This window comes from Petaurus breviceps, unplaced genomic scaffold (assembly GCF_028583685.1).
Source record: "Petaurus breviceps papuanus isolate PSGF00001 unplaced genomic scaffold, PetGlider_PUasm1.0 81, whole genome shotgun sequence".
NCBI classification, from domain to species: Eukaryota; Metazoa; Chordata; class Mammalia; order Diprotodontia; family Petauridae; genus Petaurus; species Petaurus breviceps.
The window spans coordinates 6,161,038-6,184,923 of record NW_027186546.1 but is presented as its reverse complement, the minus strand read 5'-3'; the positions used below and the strand labels follow the sequence as shown (position 1 = coordinate 6,184,923).

Below are 23,886 nucleotides of genomic sequence, written 5' to 3'. Positions count from 1 at the left end.
CCACGGTAACAGATGGGATAGTAGGAGTAAGCAATGAGCTTATCCTGAATCTTGAAGAAATTGGCTGGTATTTAAACATCCCTAAGGCTATGAGGCCTTTGGGAAAGAAAAAAATCACTATTATATTTTCAACCAGAGAATCAGAATGAGCTGATAGAACTCGACATATATTATTAGCATTTTCTTAATTGCTGCCTCATTCATAGTCATAGCATATTCCTGTCATGTCTGACTAGGAAAGAAGAACAATATAGTGAATTTATGATGTGACAAATTGAGACCTTTTCCCATATGTGGGCAGTTATTGCTAAGCCCTTGGCTTCTTCAGACATTATTACTAGATTTTATATCAAAGTTATACAGTTTCTTTGATTACTCATGTTAAAAGGGAGAATGGTGTGGTAAGTCATTTAGTATCACATCTTTGGGGTTAGACTGCTTTAGGACTCAAAAGGTATAGATTTACCTCCTTTTTTTTAATGTTACTTTTTTAATTGATATCTTTTGTTTTATACCACCTCATTGTTAAATGTGTAGATTGTAAACTCAATTGTACTTTTCCTACTTAAAGACTTATCCCTTGTAACAAAATGTTGAAGAAAGGAAAAAAAAATCAGTTAAGCAAAATTAGCCAACACATCAACCATTTTGCTTCTCTAATTCATTTTGCATAGACTAATACTAGAATTTAATGTGTAATCCTTGACTGGAGTCAAAGTTGGGGTGGTCTGTGTATGTATGCTAGGTGGCAGGGTGAGTAACAGGCTCAGATAATGACAAATAGTAACAGGCTCAGATAATGACAAATTTGCCTCATTCACACAGTGGATAATTGAGAGATGATATGTATATATTAGACTTATGCCCTGCTGTCATTACTGTGAGCACTTTTCAAGATTAATAGTATTGAATGGCTGATAATTCCACTCAGTTCTGTTCTGCCATATAACATATATATATTTTTATTTATTTTTGCTTTTTGGAGGGCAATTGGGGTTAAGTGACTTGCCCAAGGTCACACAGCTATTTTTTTGTGTTAAGTGTCTGACGCCGGATCCGAACCCAGGTCCTCCTGACTCCAGGGCCAGTGGTCTATTCACTGCGCCACCTAGCTGCCCTTTCTTGTTCCTTTTTCACTCAAGTGTTCTAATATCTAGGAACTTGAGGGTGTATTGTTAATGAGGAGAGAACGTTAGCTTAAAAATTAACCACTGTACTTAAATACAGAATATTGAACTGTGGTTTCCTTTTTGTGGTTTATTTTTAGAACTGTTCTTCATAGGCTTTATCTTCGTGGGATTCTTTTTTTATATATTGATTACAAGATTAACTTTTCTTCAGTATGATGGTAAGTAAAAATAAGCTTTTTGCTGAGTTGAGAAGGGAAATGTTGAGTTAGTTGCTTGATAGCTGATACTGAATGCTTGGCATAGTGGATGGAGAGCTGCCCTCTGAGTCAGGGAGACCAGGGTTTGAGTCCAGTATTTGACACATACTGCTTTGTGTATCTGTGGACGCAAGTCACTTAGCACTTTAAAGTTTTAAATTGCAGGTAGTTGCTGATCTGCGTTGGTGGAGGGAGTTCCCTATACCTGTGAAGTCACAGGTCCAGACTGACTGTTGCTGTTATATATCCTTACACAAATGTGAATGGAGTATGATGATCACTGTCACATTTTAATCCTTCAAGAAGAATGCCAGGGATGAGAGGACAGCTTGGAAAGCTATAGGTTGAACTTAGAAAAGAAAAGCTGTATAGAGTTCTGCATTTTCATGTATACTCCTCTTTTTCTGTTCTACTATGTACGTGGAAATGTCTGTTTTATTTGGTGTTTTAAGTTCAGAATAAAAATAAAATAGAAAACATCACTACCAATGATAGTGTCGGAGTATGTTTGGAATGTTGATTAGTCCACTGCCTACAAGCTACTACTTCTACAGGATTAAAAAAAAAACAATCTTCCCCCAATTTTATGTAAAGATAATTTATAACATTTTTTTAATATTTTGAGTTCCCGCCCTACCTTGCCCCCCTCATACTGTGAGATGGTAAGCACTTTGATACAGTTTATACATGTGCTATCATACAAAATATTTCCATGTTAGTCATGTTGTGAATATGTTTGTTTTTAGAGGTGCCTTTGCCTCATTTATGATGGAACTACATTTGTTTGCCTTTGGTTCTAGAGTTTTTCTGGAATTAAAAACAAAATTAGTGGATTTTTATGACACTGACCTGCTTAGTGCTAAACTTGTCAGAAGATTTTGTAAACCCGAGCTCCTGTCAGGGCCACGATTAACATACCTTGGGGCAGGCTTCTTGGAGAGTACCTCTGTGAACTGGGCTGACATGTTTTTTGTGAGCAGTTGAACACACCTGTGATTTTAAATCCTAGTGTGTCATAGAAGTTAAGGCTGAGTTTGTTTGCTTCAAGTCATGACTGCTGAAAAGAGTATGGAAATGTGAGTAAAATGGTTTTCTTTCCCCCCTCTTTGTATAGATCGCCTGATTTTGACTGCAGTTGCTGGAGGTGTTGGTGGAATTCTCCTGGTGATGGTTTGGTGGAGATTTGGGTTGATCCTGATTTGTATGCTCTGTGTTGGACTGGTACTGGGATTCCTCATCTCATCGGTGGCTTTCTTTACTCCACTAGGTAGGAGATCATATGGCTATATGTTTAGGCCCTTTGTTCAAGGAATTAAATTAAATAAAAAAATTAAATTCAATAAAATATATTTAAATATTGGAAAAGTATCCTCAACTTGTTACAAAATCAGGGGTGACTTCCATTGTATAATTTTTTTTTTTTAGGGAAAGAATTTATAACCAGTTTCCCAAGTCTTTCTACCACAATCTCCAAAAGCCCTACCTACCTTTCTTCACCAGTCATTAGCATGCACAAACTAATCCAATCAGGCAGATCCTTCCAACATATTGTAGCATACTTGTTCCTGCTTTGGTGTCTGTGTTTCTAACATTCCTCTAGCTTGAAAAGACTTTTCTACGTTTGATTCATCTTTTAATCTCCATTCACAGCTCTTCCTGTCTTCTGAACTGCTGTGGCATTTATGATGCTGCCTTGCTGCTCAATTCTTAATTCTGTTATTGCCTTGTTCACTGTTATTTCGTGGGCATTAATCGTGTTTCTTTACTATATCAATCTATCTGTCTGTCTGTCTATCTATCTATCTATCTATAGTGTGTGTGTGTGTGTGTGTATGTATATGTACATGTTTTCTCCCTCAATAGAATGTAAGTTCCTGTTGAGGGCAGGGATGCTTTTATTTTAGTCTTTGTTTCCCCAAATGCTTGGAATGCATAGATACATAATGAATGCTTTTTATAGTTGTGTTTTAAAAATATTTTTATTTATTTCTTTTATTTATTATTATATTATTTTATATACTTATATTACATATTTATGTAATTATTTCATTAAATTTTCCAAATTACATGTAAAAAAATTGTAACAGTCATTTTTTTTTTTAAGCAATCGGGGTTAAGTAACTTGCTCAAGGTTACACGGCCAGTTATTTCTGGGTGTGGTGCTGAGTGTCTGAGCCTGGGATTCGATCTCCGGGTCGTCCCAACACTGGAGCCGGTGCTCTTACTCGCTGAGCCACCTGGCCACCCCTAACAATCATTTTTAAAAATTTTGAGTTCCAAATTCTCTCTCTCCCTTCCTCTTGGCCCTCCCTCCTCTTTGAGACAGTAAGCAATTTGATTTTGATTATACATGTAAGGTCATACAATATGTATTTCCATATGAACCATGTTACAAAAGAAAACATAAATAAAAACATTAAAAATACATAAAGTAAAAATAAAGTATGCTTCAGTCTGCATTCAGAATTCATCACTTCTGAAAAATAAAGAATTCATCAGTTCTCTCTCTAGAGATGGATAGCGTTTTTTCATCATGAATCCTTTGGAATTGTCTTTCATGGTTGTCTTGATCAGAATAGCTGTGTCTTTCACAGTTGATTATCTTTACAAAATTTCTATTACTGTGTACAGTGTTTTCCTTGTTCTGCTTAGTTTGCATCAGTTCATATAAGTCTTCCCAGGTTTTTCTGAAACTATCCTGCTAGCCATTTCTCACAGCATAATAGTATTCTATCACAATCATATGCCAAAACTTGTTCAGCCATTCCCCAGTTGAAATAGATCCCTTTCCCTTTTGTTCGACTTCTTTGGGATGCAGAGATGGCTTTATTTTGTTAAGCTCATTGAGAGCAAGTATCATGTATTATATTTTGTAGCATTTCTACCAGCGGTTCTGAACACAGAGAGCCTGTTTAAAAAAAACCTCAAAATTTATGTGGGCTGCTTTTGTTGTTTATGTAAAAAATTTCAGTTCATCAGACATTAAATACTTACTGGCAAGAGAGTACTGTGCTAAGCATTTATAATCTAATAAGGGCAGAACACACACATGTAGATAACATTTTTATGAATGTGTATTATTATGTTGTGAGAGTAAAGGGGTGGGGAGTGTGGTGGCTGTTACCAAGGTGAGAAATTAAAGGATGACTCCCTGGAAGAAAGGCATTTCAGTTGAAATTTAGGGGATGGGTAGTTTCTTATGTACTTAGGACATCTAAAAAGACCCTGGAGAGGAATGTTTAATACTATTTTTTAAATTAAAAAAACTTATTTTAAATTTTTACAATTTTTTTTTGCATTTTGAAGGGGGAAGGCTAAGTGACTTGCCCAAGGTCACACGGCTAGTAAGTGTTAAGTCTGAGGCCAGGTTTGAACTCAGGACCCCCTGACTCTAGGGCCAGTGCTCTATTACTGTGCCACCTAACTGCCCCAATGTTTAATACTATTGTCCTTTTCCCTTTGAACACAAAAGGAAATGGCTTGTTGTCTTCTGTGCTGCCTTACCTTCTTGCTGCTGCTTCTGCTTCCTCCAAAAAAAGGATATTTCTTGTGACCTTTAGGAGCTCGGTCTTATTCTATAGACACATATTCCATCGACTCATGTATGGGGATTTGGTTTGAACACAGTTTTCACTGTAGGCTGTTCTTGGAATATACTTTTATTCTGTTAATGTTGTATATGAGACCCATTTTAGTGAGAGTTGATAGCTAAGTATAATACCAGTTACTTAATAGCATCACTTAGTGACATATGTGTGTGTATGTATATATATTTTTATACACATAGACATATAATGTGTGTATATAATCATGTACATGTAGATCTCATAAGATAAAGAAATAATTTATTGCCTTTTCAGATTTTTATGCCGTTCTAAACACTGTAAATCCGAGGTCCATAACTTTCATTTGCAACAGTGTATAAGGAGCTAAAGTATGTTTGTTTCCTTTATGTTGAAAAGATTATATTTCATGTGGACTACTTGTGACTAATGATTTTTTATTTTTCTTTTCCAGGAGACTTGAAGATTTTTCACGATGATGCTGTGTTCTGGGTGACTTTTTCTTGTATGACTATTTCGATTCCGGTAGTTTTCATAGGTTGCCTAAGAATTGTAAGTATGTCATGATGATTTTTACTCATTGTGTGGTTCTAAACATCGATGTTTTGTGTACTAAAGTAATAAATACTTGTTTAAAAAAGTAAGGGGAACATTTTTGAAGATACAAAAGGAAACCAAAGAGACTGTTGTGATTATAGAGACTAATTGACTCTGTGTGTGTGTGTGTTTTCCATACTGGAACGGCTGCCTTGGGTCATTGTAGGTTACCCTTTTAATAGCCACTTTTCAAACATTTTTGTTGAGGTAATTTTGGGGGCAGCTAAATGGCACAGTGGACAGAAGGCTGGGCCTGGAGTCAGGAAGACTCATTTTCCTGAAATCTAATCTGGCCTCAGACACTAAAATGAGCTGGAGAAGGAAATGATGAACCACTTCAGTGTCTTTGCCAAGAAAACCCCCAGTGGGTCAAGAAGAGTTGGACATGAATGAACAACAATTTTTGGGGAAGTATAGGTCAGACTTGATGGCCTTGGAGGACCTTCCAATTCTGTGATATTTTGTGGCTTAGTAACATAATGAAAAGTTTGACCTTTTTCACTTTGACGTATTGGAGAAGGCACTTGGTGTATGATTGTAGCTAAATCATTTTGACCTGTCTCTTGTTTCCTCACCTATAAAATGGATATACGCTTTTATGACCCACCTCACAGCACTGCTGGAAGGAGGTAGCGTTGTAAGCCTTAAAGTACCATATAACTTAATAAGTAATTTGTTAAAAGGGGTAAAGAGTCAACATACCACATAGGAATTGCCTGGAAATTGAAATCCTCCATCAAGGTTAATATCATCTTAGAGTAAGGCTTATTCAGAATAAATATTTATTAAATTAATTGATGCCTGAATATGCCCAAGCAAGTATGGATCTCATATGAGAATGCAAGCAATTTATAAAGTAGATAAAATATTTTTGCTGTCTGTCACGGTGACAGTAACCCTTCCTGAAGTCTCACAGCTTTTCTACAGGCAACCCTTGATAGGTTAGGCAAGGATTTTTCCTTTAACTTGCAGTAACATTTGACTGAGATCAGCATTCTTTTGGAGATTGGAGTGTAAGACTTTTTCACATCATCTCTTGCAGCTGAACATACTGACTTGTGGGATTACCGGCTCCTACTCTGTGGTCGTAGCCATTGACAGCTATTTTTATACCAGCCTTTCATATATCACTTTGAATGTTCTTAAGAGAGCAGTCAACACCAATTTCAACAAAGCTTACACCAATGTGCCTTTTCAAACTAATGGTAAGTATATAAACCAAAGGACTAATAGTGCGACCAGTTGGGAATGCCGATGCACTGATAATGCAGGTTGTCCCCGAAAGTCTTAAGGTAGTTTTAAGTTCAAGTATATGTTTCCAGCTAGCTCAAAACTATCTACAAGAAAGCACTCAATGAGGTGAAATTCCTTCACCTTCAAACACAGCCTGTATATACAACAGTGCACATTAAGATTTTTTATTTTATTTTATGAGGAAGGCAAGGCAATTGGGGTTAAGTGATTTTTCCCAAGGTCACACAGCTAGTAAGTGGTTCAAGTGTCTGAGGCCAGATTTGAACTTGAGTCCTCCTGTCTCCAGGGCCAGTGTTCTATTCACTGTGCCATCTAGTTGCCTCCACATTAAGGTTTGCAAAACTCTTGACCTTAAAGCTTGTTGTTAACAGTAACTTTTGGCATTGGGGAGGAAAGGGTTTAAATTCATGTGATGGGTTCCAGTTTGAGTAAAATTTCATAATATTGAATGGGTTTTTGCACCCCACTTCTTCCACCCCCTAGAATTAAGATCTAATCAACTCAAGGAAGAGATAAAAACAGCTCCCTGTAGAGCTCTGAGTGTGTACAACACAGAGTAGATGCTTAGTGCATTTTTGTTGAATTAAGCACTTATGGTGTTTCTGAGCATAGGAACTGCCTGACTTATTTTTCTGTGGGCTCCCTTGATTTACTCGTGGTGTTAAATGTTAGACCACAGGAATAGATAGATGGTATACTGGCTGGTCTGTATTAAGGGCAGCTAGATATTGCAGTAGATAGAGAACTGGGTCTGGAATTAGGAAGACTCATCCTCATGACATGGTTCAAATCCCACCTCAGACAACTAGCTGTGTGACCTTGGGCAAGTCACTTAACTCTGTCTGAGTTTCCTAATCTGTAAAAAAGAACTGGAGAAGGGAATGTTGCCATTCCACTGTCTTTGCCAAAATGGGGTCATGAAGAGTTGGATACAACTGAAATGAATACACATCAAGAAAATACTGGCTAGAGTTCTGGAGTTAGAAATCGGGAAGACCCAAATTCAAATCCTGCCTCAATTACTAGTTGTATGACCCCAGGCAAGTCATTTAAAATCTGTTTGTCTCAGTTTCCTCATCTGTAAAAATGGTGATAATAATAGTACCTACCTCTTAGAGTTGTTAAGTTTACGTGAGGTATTTGTAAAGTACTTTGCTAACCTTAAAGTGCTATGTAAATATTAGTTATTAGCTATTTTATTTCTTCTCTTTGGCTCCTCTATGCTACAGGATATAGGCACAATTAGGATCTATCTGATTTTCTAGGGCACCCCAGTTATTTCTTTATCTAACCCTCCCTCTTCCCTGGCTTGCCTTTGGAAGGGCCTGAGAACTGGAATGGGGAGATTTAAAAATGAAAGGGAATTGAACAGAGACTATAATAGGTATTCCATAAATCACTTTTGAAGCAGCATCCATATTGTAAACCTTTTCTTCCACCCCCATTCTAGTCATACCTCCATGTAATTCATTCACTTCAAATTATAAGAAATTATAACAACAAATATTAAAGTGAATTAGTTACATTTTGTCTCTTTTTAACTACTCAGAAGGGGCAAGAAAGGCCTATTCATGTCAGTGACGGGGACCTATACTCCCATCCAGTCAGGTACCAATAAAGGTGGCTGGGAAAAGGGTGGCATCTAGCATTTGCCTTCAGTGTATGCAAAACGTCCTTTAAGTGTGATTGATCATCATAGTAGCAGTATATTAAGAGATTAATCGATTAACACATAATAATGATCATAATTAATATTTATATAGTGAGTACTATATGCTAGGTAGACACTGAACTAAGGGCTTTATAATTATCTCATTTCATCCATTTGAACCTGGGAGGTAAGTGCAATTATTATCCTCATTTTACAGATGAGAAAACTGAATTTAAATCTGTTTAATTTTAAAATATAAATTTCAACTGTACATCTCTCTTATTTTGTAGACTTTGTTATTCTGGCTATCTGGGGAATGTTGGCAGTGAGTGCAGTTACATTACAGATCCGGAGAGAGAGGGGGCAACCATTTTTCCCTCCCCACCCATATAAAATGTGGAAACGAGAAAGGGAACGCAGAGTCACGAACATTCTGGATCCCAGCTACCACGTTCGTCCACTGAGAGAGAGACTCTATAGCAAGTTAACACAGTTGAAGCAACTATTTAAAGGGGAGGAGACAGCAGGAGAAAGAACGCCTCTGCTGCTGTGATGGAGGGGAAGCCCTGTCATTGTTTCCCTTTTATCCAAAGGACCAAATCGGCATGAACATTGGAAGCAGTGCTTGTCAATTATGGTGCTATGCTTTGATTGCTTAGGAAGTCCAGAGTGTCTGAAGGTCAGATGCTATGTGTTGCTTGGATACTGTGTTAGGCTCCCTGTGCTTGTTAGCAAAGTTTGATGTGCCTTCAGGACATTCTCATGATAAAGCAGTGTTCAGAGAGGCAGCATTTTTGTCTAGACATTGTTGAGGGGGAGGGTGTCTATGGAGGCAGGGGTGGTGTGGGGTGAGTGAGATGGCAGGAAATGTCTGTTGATGGTAAGTTTTCCCGTTTTAAATTATTTGAAAAGAGAACTTTGAGTTTAATGTTCAACTTATCCAATAAATATAGATAATAAGGAAGGAAAAGCATATGGGCTGGTAGGGATATGGAGTGGAGAAATGTATGCTAAGGCCCATTGTCATTTCATTCTTGAATTCCCTTAATATTTCTCCCAGCCCCTTAAGATGTTTCTCTTTTAATTTGTCTAATTATGGTGGTGGTTTATGCAAATCTTAGACAATCTTTATTTGTGGTTGCTGAAGGGAGTTAAGGGTCTACCCACCGTCAGTATACCTAAAGTATACTGAGTGTTCTTTGAAAATTTTAGAGACTATATAGGATGAGGAATGATTCATTTAATTATCAGAAGCTGCCTAATATGTTCTCTCTCATTAGACCTTTCTACTCTTTCTCATTAGACTGTATCATGGAAAAGGCAACCTTTCTTTTTTGGTTTAAAATAGAACAAACACATCTGATGTTTCAACTGCTGAAAAGAGGTAAAAAATTTATACATCCAATGAAGCTTTGTGGCAGACTTAGTTTTCAAAATCCAAATAAATGGCCGGTGTTGCCTTTTTATGGGCATTTCCAACATAACACTAAAAACTTCAAACAAACGTTTTTTGAGAGTATGTGGGTTGTGTTTTTCTTTTAGAAAAGAACTTACACTCATTAGCTTTCATTCCCTTTCTTGCAAAATCAAAATCAAGTATTTTTTACATTTTGACTCTTGTTAGCCGGTGTTGGCACGAATATAAAAAAACTTGCCTGACAGTCTCTTGCTCAAGGCTTCTGTTACCGGGGTGGTTGAAAGTGAATTTAGTGGAGGGGAGGGTAAAATGCAATGACACTCTAAAGATGTGCCTGATTTTTAATGAAGATCATTAGTGTTGGGACATAACCAACTTTCAGTTTTATTCCTTTGTAGTCTGGGAACCATTTTTTTCCCCACCACAAGAAGGCACTGTACCTTGTACTGCTAACTCCAACAGGCCTCTTGTCCCAGTTCTGCCATAATAATGGACAGGAGACTGGCTCAGCAGTATGAATCTCAAGTTAGTTGTAATTTCTTACACAAGATTATATATGGGTTAACCACTGGTGCTTGAAGCAGTGTAGCTTTCAGCAGTTTTCTTAGTATCGTTGTTGTGATAGTTGGAATTTGTTTATTCATTGGGTAGTTTTTAATTTTTACCTTTAAAAATAGTCTTGGAAAAAATTTTTTAAAAGTTTTTTTTTACTAATTGCCACTACTGTCCAACATCATCCCATTCCTATGGCCTTTTGGGTTTAAATGAACTTCAAATATAAAATTCTGCAACCTTTTATGGCTCACTGATAACACTTTACACTAGAAAAACCCTCCTCCTACCCCTCCTCTTTTTTACTTTAAGGGCCTATGCCTAAGGGATGCATTTCCACTTATATTTATTTGTAAAGTCAAGGTTTGTTGTTACCTAGGGATTGTAAGTTTAAGGCTCTCAAGGAAGAAAACACATTTTGTTTAACTTTCAAATTGCCATATTTTGTGAGCAATCAAAATCAGAAATTTGTATATCTTTTTATAATAAATACGTGTTTCTGAAAATTTTTCTCTAGGCTGTTTACCTTATCTGTGTTTCTAACTTTGGAAGAAAATGAGAATAAAGCATGTTCCTTAACTGTGAAATTTGATATCTGGATTCTTACTCCCTTCATGGAAAGTATGAATTAGAAAATGTATTTAAATTTTAAGTACATATAGTACTGTCCATAGTAACACAGTATGCTCTAAAAGAGGTCTTTAGAATTCCTTCTTTATTCCAATTTGTGCAAATAGCACTTAAGGTATTTCTAAGTAAATTGGTAAATATATATTTTTTTTGCCTGTTTTCATCTATAGTGGAAAAACTGGCTTCTGTCCCATCATAAATGAATTTAGTTTTTTTGATAAATACTAAATCTTTGCTACCATTGATTGATGTTGAGGGCAAAGGAAGAATATTATAGGCCAAGTACATTTTTTTTACAATATGTCTTTAAGTGACACAACTTGACCTTGAAAATACTGTCAAGTTTGGCATTGTTTTAAAATAGGGTCTGTTTGGCTGTCAGACGCTATTAATACAATTCAGTTTGGGGACAGCAGGTTAAAATGCACTTTAGTGTGAGGGTGCTAAAAACAATCAGTAAAAATTTATTAAACACCCACTTTCAGAAGGTTCAGTAGCATGTACCTAGCTGCTTAACTTGGGGTATCTTGTTGCATACTTAGAACATGGGTCTGGTTTGAGGCTGAAAGAGGTCAACTGTGTAATCCAGGTAACCAGAAAGAGGATTCTTTTTCCTTTTCATCAAGAAAGCTTTCTGCTTTTTCACACCATGACTGCTTATAAGCATGTAAACCTGCTTTATTGGTACTTTTAGGATACCTATGGGAATGGGCAGTCTCTCCTTCTAACATGCCTTTTTTCTGCCTGGAAAATATTCTAGGTAGGGGCTGGTTCATTGGGAAATAGAGTCCCAGAAACTCCTGGAAAGACTCCAGTGCTCTATTCATTTTAGAAATGAAATTCCTCTCTTTAGTTCTGCAAAGTCTATACAACTTTGCCCCAGCTGATCTCTCTGGCCTTTTAGAATTTACTTCCCCTGTTGCACTATATGATCTGTCCTCTCTGTTTCTAACAAGATCTCTGTGCCATTGCTCTGGCCAGATCTTATGTCTGGAATGCCCTCCCCAGAATCCCTCTCTTAAGATGCATCTTGGGTGCCACTTTCCTGCAGGTAGCCTTTCCTAATTTCCCTGGTTGCTACTGCCCTCTTACCCAACCTACCTTGTATTCTTGGCATTTACTTCTATTCATCAACATACACATGTACTCATTTTCTCCACCTTGAGAACGTAAGCTTATTGCAAGCAGGGACTGTTTCATTGTTTGTACTTGTATCCCTAGGACAATAACTGGCACATAATGGGTGCTTAACCCTTGTTGATCAACAAAGCAATGGATTTTGCGTCAGTAGACCAGGGTGTGAGTTATACTTCTATGATACTTTTAACTATGAAGTGTGTAGCTGTTGGCACCTAACCTCAGGATCATCTATATCCACTTAAGAAATTTGTTGTGAGGAAAGCCTTTAATGAACTGTAGGACTATACACATGTATGTGACTGACAAACCTTTGAGAACAAGAAAAATTATGCATTTGTAAAATTTTTTACCTTCTTGGAAAAATATTAATTTTATCAATCATCTTTATTGATAAAATTATACAGTACACATTTCAAATACACATTTCAAGCTTCTGGATTACAAAAATAATGCGTATATGACAAAAACTTATTACACAAAATGAAACTCTGCAAAACCCTAAAATTAAGTCTCAAAAACACAATATATCTATGACGGGCAAGAAGAGATAAATTAAATCACAATTTTATTTACAAAAATACTCATCAAGCATTTTTTAATAATAGCTGCCTCAAGATTGCCACATACTAAATCTTAACAGTGCAGCTTGTTTTATTTTATTAAGTTAAATGGGATGAAATCAAAATTATCTAGAGAAATCTGCCACCAAGTCAAGTACTGTTTCTTATTCAGAGTAAGATAGAAGACAGTTACCAAACAATTTTAAGGAAAAAACCTCTTTTTTATTAAAAATCTTCACTAAGGCCTCTGGAATAAGGTTTTATTTTAAATTAAAAAAAAATACCCAATTTTGGGGAAGGTAAGTTTGAGTAAATAGTTGTTGCTTTTTACTCTTAGCAATATGTGTGTCTTTGCACACTAACAGATTCTGCTATACGAATAGTATATTCTTCAACAGATGATCTAAATGGAATTTGTAATCTGCTAGTTTGAGAAAATTTAGTTTCTACTTTACTGTCTACTTCAATTACTTCTTTACTTGGTTTTCTGTTTTGAAAATTCACAGAGTGGTAGTAAATAACTTGCAGTTTAGGTAAAACCCAAGAAAATGAACTATTCCCAAATATCTGTTTCAGTATGACGGCCAAAGTTCAAAGTTCAAAGGCAGATTCAGAGAGACCTACAATTATAGTTTCTTTGCTCCTGTTGGCATGTTATAAGAAAAACAAGCATTTATAAGGAATAAAGCTTTTTTTTTATAAACCAGATGAAAGTTGACATTTACTATTAACAAGGTTAAAATAAATACATTGGTTCGGTTTTTTTTTTTTGCCTACATCCAATCTCTTTTATTCCTGGCTTCCTATATAAGGCCTTCCAACTGGGACAGCTGGGTAATGGATAGGTTAATATTCCTAAAATCAACCAGAAAACCTGACCAAATTAATATTTATTCAGGAATCCAAACCTAACCTATTCCCCCTCTAAAGTAGTAGTTCAACCTACTGAATAATGTTGTCTTCTATATGGTTTTCTTTCTCAGAAAGTAGTATAGCTTTCTTTTTCATTACTGAAAAGACAGTTTCTACATTTCTTCACCTTCAGTAAGTTATAGACAGTTATTACCCAAAATGTCATGATCACCTATGGTATGTTGCTGGCTAAAAACAAAAGCACCTCTCAGGATCTAGGCTTGAAGAACAAACACATATCCAATTTATGGCCTATGCCACAAAATCAAAACATCGGCAATCTTTTAAGTTTTTTAAAAAATAATCTTGACATCTTTGAAAGGCATTTCTTACATGTAAAGGTAGGCCTAGTTGATGTAAAATATAACACCATTTGCTAGCCTTCATATCAAATAGAGATCAAATTTAGGAATGGACACATTTTCTTTTTTTAAGTCCAATCTAAGAAAATGTGGATTAAAAAAAATGGTATAACTGCATAAATTCTATGTAGAACTTCATATATATTTAATATTTGGATAAAAAATGTTAAGAAAAATAACAGTGTGGCAGGGGCCTAGTACAATCAGTAGTTTCTATATGTGAGAACTTTTATTTGTTTACCTAATAACAATGGCTTAAAGTTTCCACTTTCCCATTAAAAATTTTAAGAGGAATAATAAAGTCAATGACAACCAAATATTGATCTTCTGCTAATATCTTTTTAAAATGTCATTTGCCAGTGTACTATACATAATATAAAAAGAATGAAATGAAGGGCTGATTTAAGATTGTGATTTTTCTGGTATTCAATTCATTAACAACTTTTTAAGTAAACCCTGGTTCCTTATTAGGAGCTGTGCAATAGAAGCTCTGTGATTTTCCACGTTCTTTAGCTCTTCCTCAGGCTCAAATCACTGTTGGTTACCAATGCTGACAAAGATGTACTCTCTGATGCATCGTCTTTCTTGAGGCTCAGGAATGATTCTCGAGTTATTTGAAGGATTTCTCTCAAGCCTTTGTTTTCTTGCTATAAGAATATAAATAATAAAATCAAATACCACACATACTTTCTGGGGGGAAAAAAAGGAAACATGATGTATCAGTAACCAACCAAAAACATTTCACAACTGTAAAAATATGTATGTATTTGTGATTTCATCAGTAGAGGTATATTGTTATGTAAACTTCCTCCACCAATGCAGGTTAATAACATGCCTATAACTTAAGAGTTTTAAAGAGCTGCTTTCAGCCCTGATATGTTAAGTTATCCATCCATGGCTATGTAACCAGAAGACATCAATAAATATTTTTAGGATTTAGTTTCCTCAAATATAAATGTCAGGACTGGACTCGATGCCTTCAAAGGTCCCTTCCATCTCCCATGATTCTATGTAAATAAAGCCACTTCTCTTCTGATTCCAAGATCAGCTTTGCTATCCACTGTGCCAAACTATCCCACATAAAAAGAGTATACTACAGAATAAATACAGCTATCAGCCTTCCGCAGGAAAATGTATTTTTCTGGGGCAGGAGAATGTGAACTACCTGCCGTAGTTTTTACTTCCTTTTCCATGGTGCCATATTCTTTAAGTGATATTAGTTTTAGATTTGAAAAGGAACTTAAAGATTATATAATCCACCCCCCCTCATTTTTTAGAGAAAAACCTGAGTTTCAAGGAGGTCACACACTTGTATGACCCTATCCTGGGACTACAGCCTGTTTTAGAATTACCAATCTTTTTCTTTATACTATGCTACAGTATAGTAAGTAGAAAGAAACCATTCTTTTTTGCTTCCCTCAAAATCCCTCACAAATGCTCGAAAAGAAGGACTGTTGAGTAGTTTGTAGTTTTAGTAAAAGGAATGTTGGTTACTATAGTGCAGGATTTGGTGGTTAACTTTTGACTTCAACTTTCTAGTCAAGATTATTATTATTTTTTAAAACTTTCATTTAATTATTTATTTTTAAGCAATCAGGGTTAAGTAACTTGCTCAAGGTTAAACGGCCAGTTATTTCTGGGTGTGGTGCTAAGTATCAGAGCCTGGATTCGATCCTAGGTCATCCCGACTCTGGGGCTGGTGCTCTTACTCATTCAGCCACCTGGACGCCCCTCAGGATTATTTTTAAAGGAATTTTATTTTAATCTTTCATGATTAACTTATACCATTTCTTTGTTAGTCTTATTTTATGCTTTAGTGGCATAAAGAACATAGCTATTCATTAAAGAGACAAACTATACTTAGCCATCTGTAATCAAATACTATACTAGTTTCAAAATGATTTTTTCCCACGAGACACTTATTCCCCTGAATTCGAGAACAATGGCTCATATTTCTGTAGCTACAAACTAAGTGCCCAAAGCATTTATATCCCACTGAAGAATGTAATTAGATTTAGAAATAATGTGCCTATTTGTGAAGAATTTATAAAAATGATGTAAGAAAATTAAAAAGTATGAAGTACAGTGATTTAGTGAAATTAAACAGGGGTGGTTTTTAAATCAGTTATCACTAATTACTACTACTAGTCTGTCAAATGATTACTGGCCCAAACCTGGAACAGGAGAATTTTATAAACTTTTTATATAATGAGGAGGATCTACGTTTAATGGTATTTAATGTATACCACCATCATCCATATGAGAATTATGAACATTTCATATTTGAGTACAAAAACACATTTCTAAATAGCTGGCAGAAGAACACCCGTAAATTGTTCAGATTTAAAAAGAACTATTCACCCCAAACACCAACTGGGTTTCATTACTAGCTAAAACATGGCTGCCATTTTCAAAAGCCAAAGAGGTGCCACCTGCTCTCTGACAAAAGTTTTTATTTAGCACTGGCTATTTCAGCTAGACTCAGAATTTAAAACTTACTTCAAGCTGAAAAATTCGTTCCTGCTCCTTGCAACCCTGCTGCTCGTCAATTTCAATAGCTTTCCTCATTACTGCTGCCATTTCGGTAATCTGGTCCACATGTACTTGTAATTCCTTAAAAATAAGACGGGAAGCAGGGAGAAAGAATATCATATTAGAATATTATTTCTTCAGTTAATCTAAAATGTTTCCAGAGCTTCCCCCTACTTTTGTTGCCATACTAAATTTATATCCCAAAAGGTGCCAAACATATTTGTTTATAGGACTGTCAGGTTAAAATGCATATACTTTAATGGAAGAAAAACAGCAAAACTTACTTAAACTCATACTCAATCAGTTGAAAAAAAAAGTGGTTAAAGAATTACATTTTCATTGTTTATACTCTTTACATTGTTATTTCCATAAAAGAAGACCAAATCTGTTTTTTCTTTTTTTATAATATCATAATGGACTAATTTCATTGAAAAAGTAAGAAATACTTGAAATAGATTCTACCTCCTACTTTTACCCTAAGTATGATTTTCTCTGCAATTATTTTTTCATAATTCAAAGCTTGTAAATTTGTGCTGTCACAATCATATTTAAGCAAATTAGTTCAAAATATCTTAAAAAATGAAAGAGCCATCATTTCAGATATAATTCATTTTCCTTATGAATAACTCTGATGTACTAAAATCTTTGATTGGCATCAAGGAATATTTTACTAAAAATGTTAACCAAAATAAAATTATAATTTATCTTCTAAAATAAGCTACACTTTTAACTATACTGGGAATTAAAGCGAAGGTCCTAAAGATCCATATGTCGACTACAAAAGGCAATGTAGTATAAAAGAAATAATACTGGCCTTGGAATAATAAATTCTAGTTTAAGTGTTAGCTCTCACACTTTGTAGCTGTATAACTGGGGAGGTAGGGGGCTCAAGTTATTTAACCTCTGCTTTAAATCCTCATTTATAAAATAAGGATATTACCTAAAGTAGCTAAGTTTTTAGGAGACTCTAATGAATACCTACGTAAATATACTTTATGTACACACAATGTACATAAGGTGTTTTGTAAACCTTACACAGCTACATGTCAGCTGCTATTATTAAAAACCTGAGTTTTAATTTTCTCTTTTCTATAAAGTGAGAATGTTTTTATTGCCATCTCCCGGAGCTGTGAAGCTCAAATGAAATGATTTATTTAATAAATATTTTATAACAATAAAGTACCATATAAATGTTGGCCACTGTAGTAAATGATAGAACACATAGGGAAAATGAGTACATCTGTAGTATTCTCAACCATAGAACTTTTTTGGCCAACTGGAAACGTAGGCTAAGTTTATCTATTAGTTTGGTGGGAAAAGTTATATATAAAAAAGTGTATTGATGGTTTTGATTATGACTTCATGACAAACTTTTATTTTGCTTTTTTGGAGGGCAATTGGGGTTAAGTCAACTTGCCCAAGGTCACACGGCTAGTAAGTGTTAAATGTCTGAGGTCGAATTTGAATTCAGGTCCTCCTGACTCCAGGGCCGGTGCTCTATTCATTGTGCCACCTAGCTGCTCCTAGAAGTACTTCTATGATAAAAATGAAGTAACATTCACAAGGAAGTAGAAGCAGAAAAGCAACAGCAGCAATCAAACTAACATTTATGTAACTAACTCTTGGGTTCGTTTCATCAAACCTACCTACTCTGAATTTAAGGTGAGCCCATGTGAGGGAAATACTTTAGCTTCCAAATAGAAGCATGAAAGATAATTCCAAATTCTGCCACAGCAAATTCCATTACAAGGAAAATTTATGTAGAGTACATTTCCAAACCCCAGTCAAATTGTCCCACTTCTAAACACAACTGAATGCTAATATAACTTGAGCACTTAGTAACAGTGAATTGTCACAGAAAGGTATCAAGCTCTTCACACCAAACTTAAAATTACAGGAATTAAGAATAACTTTAGAGGCTCAAGATGGCAGTAAAAACTTATCATCTATAAATAAATACTTAAAGCTTTAAAGAAAATGCCACAGACCTTTTAATAGGCGTGAAAGGCAATGCCTCTGCTTTTAATATTGATTTTAAAGATAAGGGAAAAAGTTATAACAGTCCCTACAACACAATGAATTCTTCAATCTCTTATAATCTTTATGATGTAGGACTTCTACTTCATTTAAAATGCACGACACACCTGACCTTGAAGCTCAATGGAAGAAATACTTGATTTAATTGTGACCTTATGAAATTGAGAAGCAACCTAAGAATCCTGAAACAATGATTTTTAACTTTTCATTAATTATCCCTCAACACACATTATTTGATAAATCAGCTTAAATTATTGTCAAGAAAATGATTCCTGTGATGTCCCAGAAGTACAAAAATAAGTTTCTGATAATCAATAGTTCTTAAAAAATGAAACAAAGTGAAAAACTCTAAAACTTTATGCACCAACAGTCAACAAAAGCAAAGAAATGGAAGGCTCATTCTACCTTATGCTATATGACCTTAAAAAATCTGATGTCATGTGTTCTGCAATACATGGTACACACTATATCATGAGAATGAATGAGAGTGGAGGGCTATACTCTGCACTTTCATGCTTTTGTTTGGCAGTCACAAGCACATTTTATTAATTAATTTTTAGTAATCTGACAATTTCGTTATTTTAAAATCCAATGTTAAAAGTTAAAATATCAAATATTGGCACCCCCCTCCAACCAATCCCCCAAAGTCAATTGTTTTATTAGTGTACATTCAGATTTGCTTCCAAGTGCCTTCTCTCCAGTCCATGTTGAGTTGCTTCAAGGATGCGTCGAGGTGCACCAAGAAAGATTCCTTCAGGGTTGTGACGGTGTACCATGTCAATCTGTAGTACAGAGTCATTATAATGTTAATACGGATATGATCCGTAATTTAAAAACTGAATGAGTTAGTTCATGCGTGTTAGCCAATTGTTTTATTACTTTAAAAATTTTTTTTAAAGAAGAGTTCCAAAAAGACATCAGTTAAAAAAAGGATTAAAAATTAGTCATTATTCGGGCTTAAGATCAGCCCATCCCAACTTCCCACTTATATCAAAATATGTGCTCAAAAACTTAATTGTGGGCACATATATTTACAGCAGAGTGTAGCCCCAAGGGAGGGATTCCTTGTTACAAAATGCTGCCATTATATTTTTGGGTAAAAATAAAAATCACAAAAAACATCAATATGTATTAGTTAGAATTAAAAACAAGAATGGAAATAGTCATTAATTATCATGGAAGACTGATACCATGACTTTGGACAAGTAGCTTTGCACTGTGAAAGGAGGGTTTAAGAGTATTAAAAAATAATGTTTAATTGTTCAAAAAGAGATCAAGGTAAGTGGTACAATCTAAATTCAACCTATTTCTTCTTTTTTTAGAGGGGGAAAGACAAGGCAATTGGGGTTAAGTGACTTGCCCAGGGCCACATTTAGTTAAGGGTCAAGTGTCTGAGGTGGAATTTGAACTTGGGTCCTCCTGATTCCAGGGTCAATGCTCTACTCACTGCACCACCTAGCTGCCCCCAACCTATTTCTTTTATAGCCACTAATGGATGAGACTAGAAAGTCCCAGCACCTCAGATTTCAGTAAAGAGTCTTTTGCTAGTATTGTTTTTTTTTTTTCCAGGTAGGTAAAAAGTTTTATTGTCCTGAAGTAGAAATATTTCAAGTTTTATCATCTCTAAAATGTAAGGTATTTTTGGGACTTCATAGGAATTACACTTTTCTTATCAATAATTTCCTATCAACTCACCATTAATCTTTTCCAATGTAAACATCATATACTTTTAGCATTACCTTATTCTGCAACAGATGGATTTTTATGTCCAGCGAGAATGCTCCTTGATTTTCCAAGGATTACATTTAAGTAAAATTTTGCATTGTACCATTTCAGATTTTGTAAATTTATTCAATTTGCTACTTTGTTGAATTAAATAATGGTTATTATTCTTATGATACAAATTATATAAAGAACTATAATAGGGTTTTAAATATATAGGGTTTTAAAGTAATTAAGACTAAGAATGCCTTGGCTTTTCAGTTTTGCATTCTTCTAATCCTCAGCCTCATAAATGCAAAAAAAACCCTGTAACTTCGTCATTCTGAGTACTCCCTCCAGTGACACAGAAAACTTTCACAGACTTTTTCCATGAACTGTTGTGGCCAAAAAACCTACCTCATAGACAACCATTTGGTAATAAGCCATTCTTATTCTAAGTGCACAAAGTTATTTTCAAATAACAAAGAAATACTTTACAGTAATGCCTTTAAAGATCATTTAGTAATTCAGATAGGTAAAAAGACATTCCAATAATCATTATTTGTATTTTAAATACTATGAAAAGTATAAAAGACAACTTTATTCAGTCAACTGTTGCATAGTTTAGATAGCAACCCAGTTAGGATCTATTTAATCATTAGTATTTTAACTGAATAATTATGGCTCTGTCCTGTGGAAAAACAAGAAATGCTAATTTACAGTAAGTTGCATATAGGAAAGGACTTATTTTAAAAAATATTTTTATTGATATTTTTGTTTTTATGTTACCTACATTTCCTACTGCACCCCTCTCCAGCCCCCACCTCCAAGAATGATTTCTTATTAAAAAAAAAATACAGCAAAACTAACCAAATACTGAAAAAGTCTGAGGACACTTGTCTCTCATTTCTGAAGAAAAGCAGGGATGATACATCTCATCTCCTCTTTGGGCCAAGACTGACCATTACAATTGCACAGCTTTTAGTTTGCAACTGATGTGTTATCATCACTGTGTAGAGTTTTCCTGGTTTTGCTTACTTCACTGTGTGTTTCCATGCTTTTCTGTATTAATCATGTTTATTGTTTCTTTCTTTTTTTTCCTTGCCTTTTGGAGGGCAATTGGGGTTAAGTAACTTGCCCGAGGTTACACAGCTAGTTTTTTTGTGTGGGTGTTAAGTGTCTGACGCCAGAACCGAACTCAGGTCCTCCTGACTCTGGAGCCGGTGCTCTACTCACTGCACCACCTAGCCACCCCTTGTTTATTGTTTCTTACAGCATGGTAATAGTCCATTATAATCAGGTATCACAATTTGTTAAGTCATTCTCTGATGGGCTGTTTCCCAGGCATTGCAAATGCAAAAAGTATTACTATTAATATTTTGTTGAATGCAGGGCCTTCCTTTTTTGCCACTGGCCCTCCTGCAATATATACCTAGCAGTACAATCTCTTGATGCAAAGAAAATGGATATTTTATTCACTTTCTTTGCACAGTTTCATCTTGCTTTCTAGAATGGCTGGAACCATTTACAATGCTACCAACAATGCATCAGTGTTTCAGTCTTTCCACTACCTCTATAATATTGACTACTCCCAACTGTTGTTATCTTTGGCAATTTGTGGGTGAGAGATGAAACTCCAGAGATTTTTTGATTTGCACTTCTCTTAATATTAGTGATTTCGCAGATTCTTTCATATGGTTGTAAGTTTACAATTCTTTTAAAAACTATTCATATCTTTTCACAACTTATCTATTATGAAATGGCTTTTGGTTTTTTATAATTGTTAGAAGTCTACACATCTATCAAACTTTTTTTCTTTTTTAAAGCAATTGGGGTTAAATAACTTGCTCAAGGTTACACGCCCAGTTATTTTTTGTGTGGGTGCCAAGTATCTGAGGCCAGAACCAATCCCGGGTCTCCCGACGCCAGGGACAATCCTCTTACTCACTGCGCCACCTGGCTGTCCCTCTATCAAACTCAGAAATATCTGATGCAAAGAGTTCCCCCTATCAAATGTCTCCATCATAACTAAGTTAAATTAATTTTGTTCATGTAAAAGCTTTACATATAACCCAAAGTATCTATTTTATTTTTTGTTATTGCCTCAATTCGTCCTTTCATTAAGAAGTTAGATACTACCTATGCTTATGAAAAGTATTTGATCTGCTTCACTAATTTTTACTTTTTATAGTATAAATGTTAGTATTTATATCAGGTATCCATTTTGAACTTATTGTGGATTATGCTATAAAATATTGGTCTAAACCTAATTTCTGCCAGACTGCTTTTCAGTTTTCTCAGAAATTCTGGTTAAATCTCTTTCCTAAATACTTTATTTTTTCAGGTTTTATTGACTACTGAGTTATTAAGTTTCACTACTTCTCATTCTTTCTTGTTTAGTCTATTCTAATGATCTACTTTTTAAATTCTTCTAGTCAGTTCCAAATAGTTTTGATGGCTGTTTTATAATATGGTTTGGAGTTGGTAAATACTATTCTCTTTTCATTCCTGTCCTTTTGCCTTATTTCCCTTGATATTTTCAATCTTTTATCCCTCCTTAATTTTGTTATTTTTTCTAGCTTGTAAAGTGTCCCTTTGGCAGTCTGACTGGCATAGTACTAAAGCTACGATTTTACTTTAGTATTACTGTCATATTGGCAAGGGCAACTGAGAACACTGAATAATCCTCCAGTTACTTAAGCTGTTCTTTATTTCCTGAAGTACTATTTTATAATTGCAACAATATAGGCATTGAATGTACTTTGGTAGATTGGTTACCAGGTTATTTTATACATTTTGTAGTTATTGTGAATGGAACACCCCTATTATTTCCTACTGGCTTTTGTTATTACTAAAAATCAGTTTATTTTATAGACTCTAACTTTACTGGTGCTATTGTTTCTATTAGTTTCTTTGCTGACTTCCTAAGATTTTCTCAGTAAACCTTCTTGTCCTCTGCCAAAAGAACAAAAACAGTTTGGTCTCCTTTTTTGTCTATTGCTTCTTCCTTGTCTTGGTGCTTCTGCAAGCATTTTGAGAGCCATGTCAAATAATAGTGGGAAAAGGAGGCATTCTTATTTTACTTCTGTATTTACTAGGAATGCTAGTTTTCAGTTTTAGATCCTTTTGTGCCCATACATTGTAGGGTTTTTTTCCCCCCAATAGCATATGTGAGTTTTTTTTTTTTTTAAAGACTTTTTATGCATCTATTAAAATAATCATGTGGCTTGGGATTTTAAAAAATGATTGTTAATTTTCCTAATGCTATGCCAACAGAGCCTGCATGTTAAAAATCCAATTTGATCACGATGAATACAATTTGTCAGATAAATTGCAACAATACTTTGGCCAGGATTTAATTTACATTTTTTTTTATAAGCAATCGGCGTTAAGTAACTTGCTCGAGGTTACAGGCTAGTTATTTCTGGGTGTGGTGCTGAGTATCTGAGCCCGGGATTCGATCCAGGTCATCCTGACACTGGAGCCGGTGCTCTTACTCGCTGAGCCACCTGGCCGCCCCTTAATTTACATTTTAAAATAAATATGCATTAGTGATATTGGTCTATAGCTCTCTTCTTAGCTTTATCCTTT

The 23,886-nt window shown here is 35.1% G+C and overlaps 2 protein-coding genes across 4 annotated transcripts in view; one reads left to right on the top strand and one right to left on the bottom strand.

Annotated features, from left to right (window-relative positions):
• Window positions 1-11,008, top strand: part of LOC138176124 (transmembrane 7 superfamily member 3-like) — a 41,632-nt gene extending 30,624 nt beyond the window's left edge. The window contains exons 8-12 of the mRNA XM_069106883.1: window positions 1,268-1,348; window positions 2,502-2,654; window positions 5,405-5,502; window positions 6,590-6,752; window positions 8,743-11,008. Coding sequence (XP_068962984.1) covers window positions 1,268-1,348; window positions 2,502-2,654; window positions 5,405-5,502; window positions 6,590-6,752; window positions 8,743-9,005 — 758 coding nt within the window. The 3' untranslated portion in view covers window positions 9,006-11,008. The remainder of the gene's footprint in view (window positions 1-1,267; window positions 1,349-2,501; window positions 2,655-5,404; window positions 5,503-6,589; window positions 6,753-8,742) is intronic.
• A 1,548-nt stretch (window positions 11,009-12,556) lies between these two features.
• Window positions 12,557-23,886, bottom strand: part of LOC138176125 (FGFR1 oncogene partner 2 homolog) — a 35,570-nt gene continuing 24,240 nt past the window's right edge. Inside the window, exons 5-7 of one of the 3 annotated variants that reach the window (XM_069106884.1) lie at window positions 19,263-19,376; window positions 16,525-16,638; window positions 12,557-14,672 (exon numbers count right to left, since the gene is read on the bottom strand). In XM_069106884.1, coding sequence (XP_068962985.1) covers window positions 14,535-14,672; window positions 16,525-16,638; window positions 19,263-19,376 — 366 coding nt within the window. In that variant the 3' untranslated portion in view covers window positions 12,557-14,534. Of the gene's footprint in view, window positions 14,673-16,524; window positions 16,639-19,253; window positions 19,377-23,886 lie in introns of those variants that run through there. The other 2 variants (XM_069106885.1, XM_069106886.1) reach the window with 2 other exon arrangements.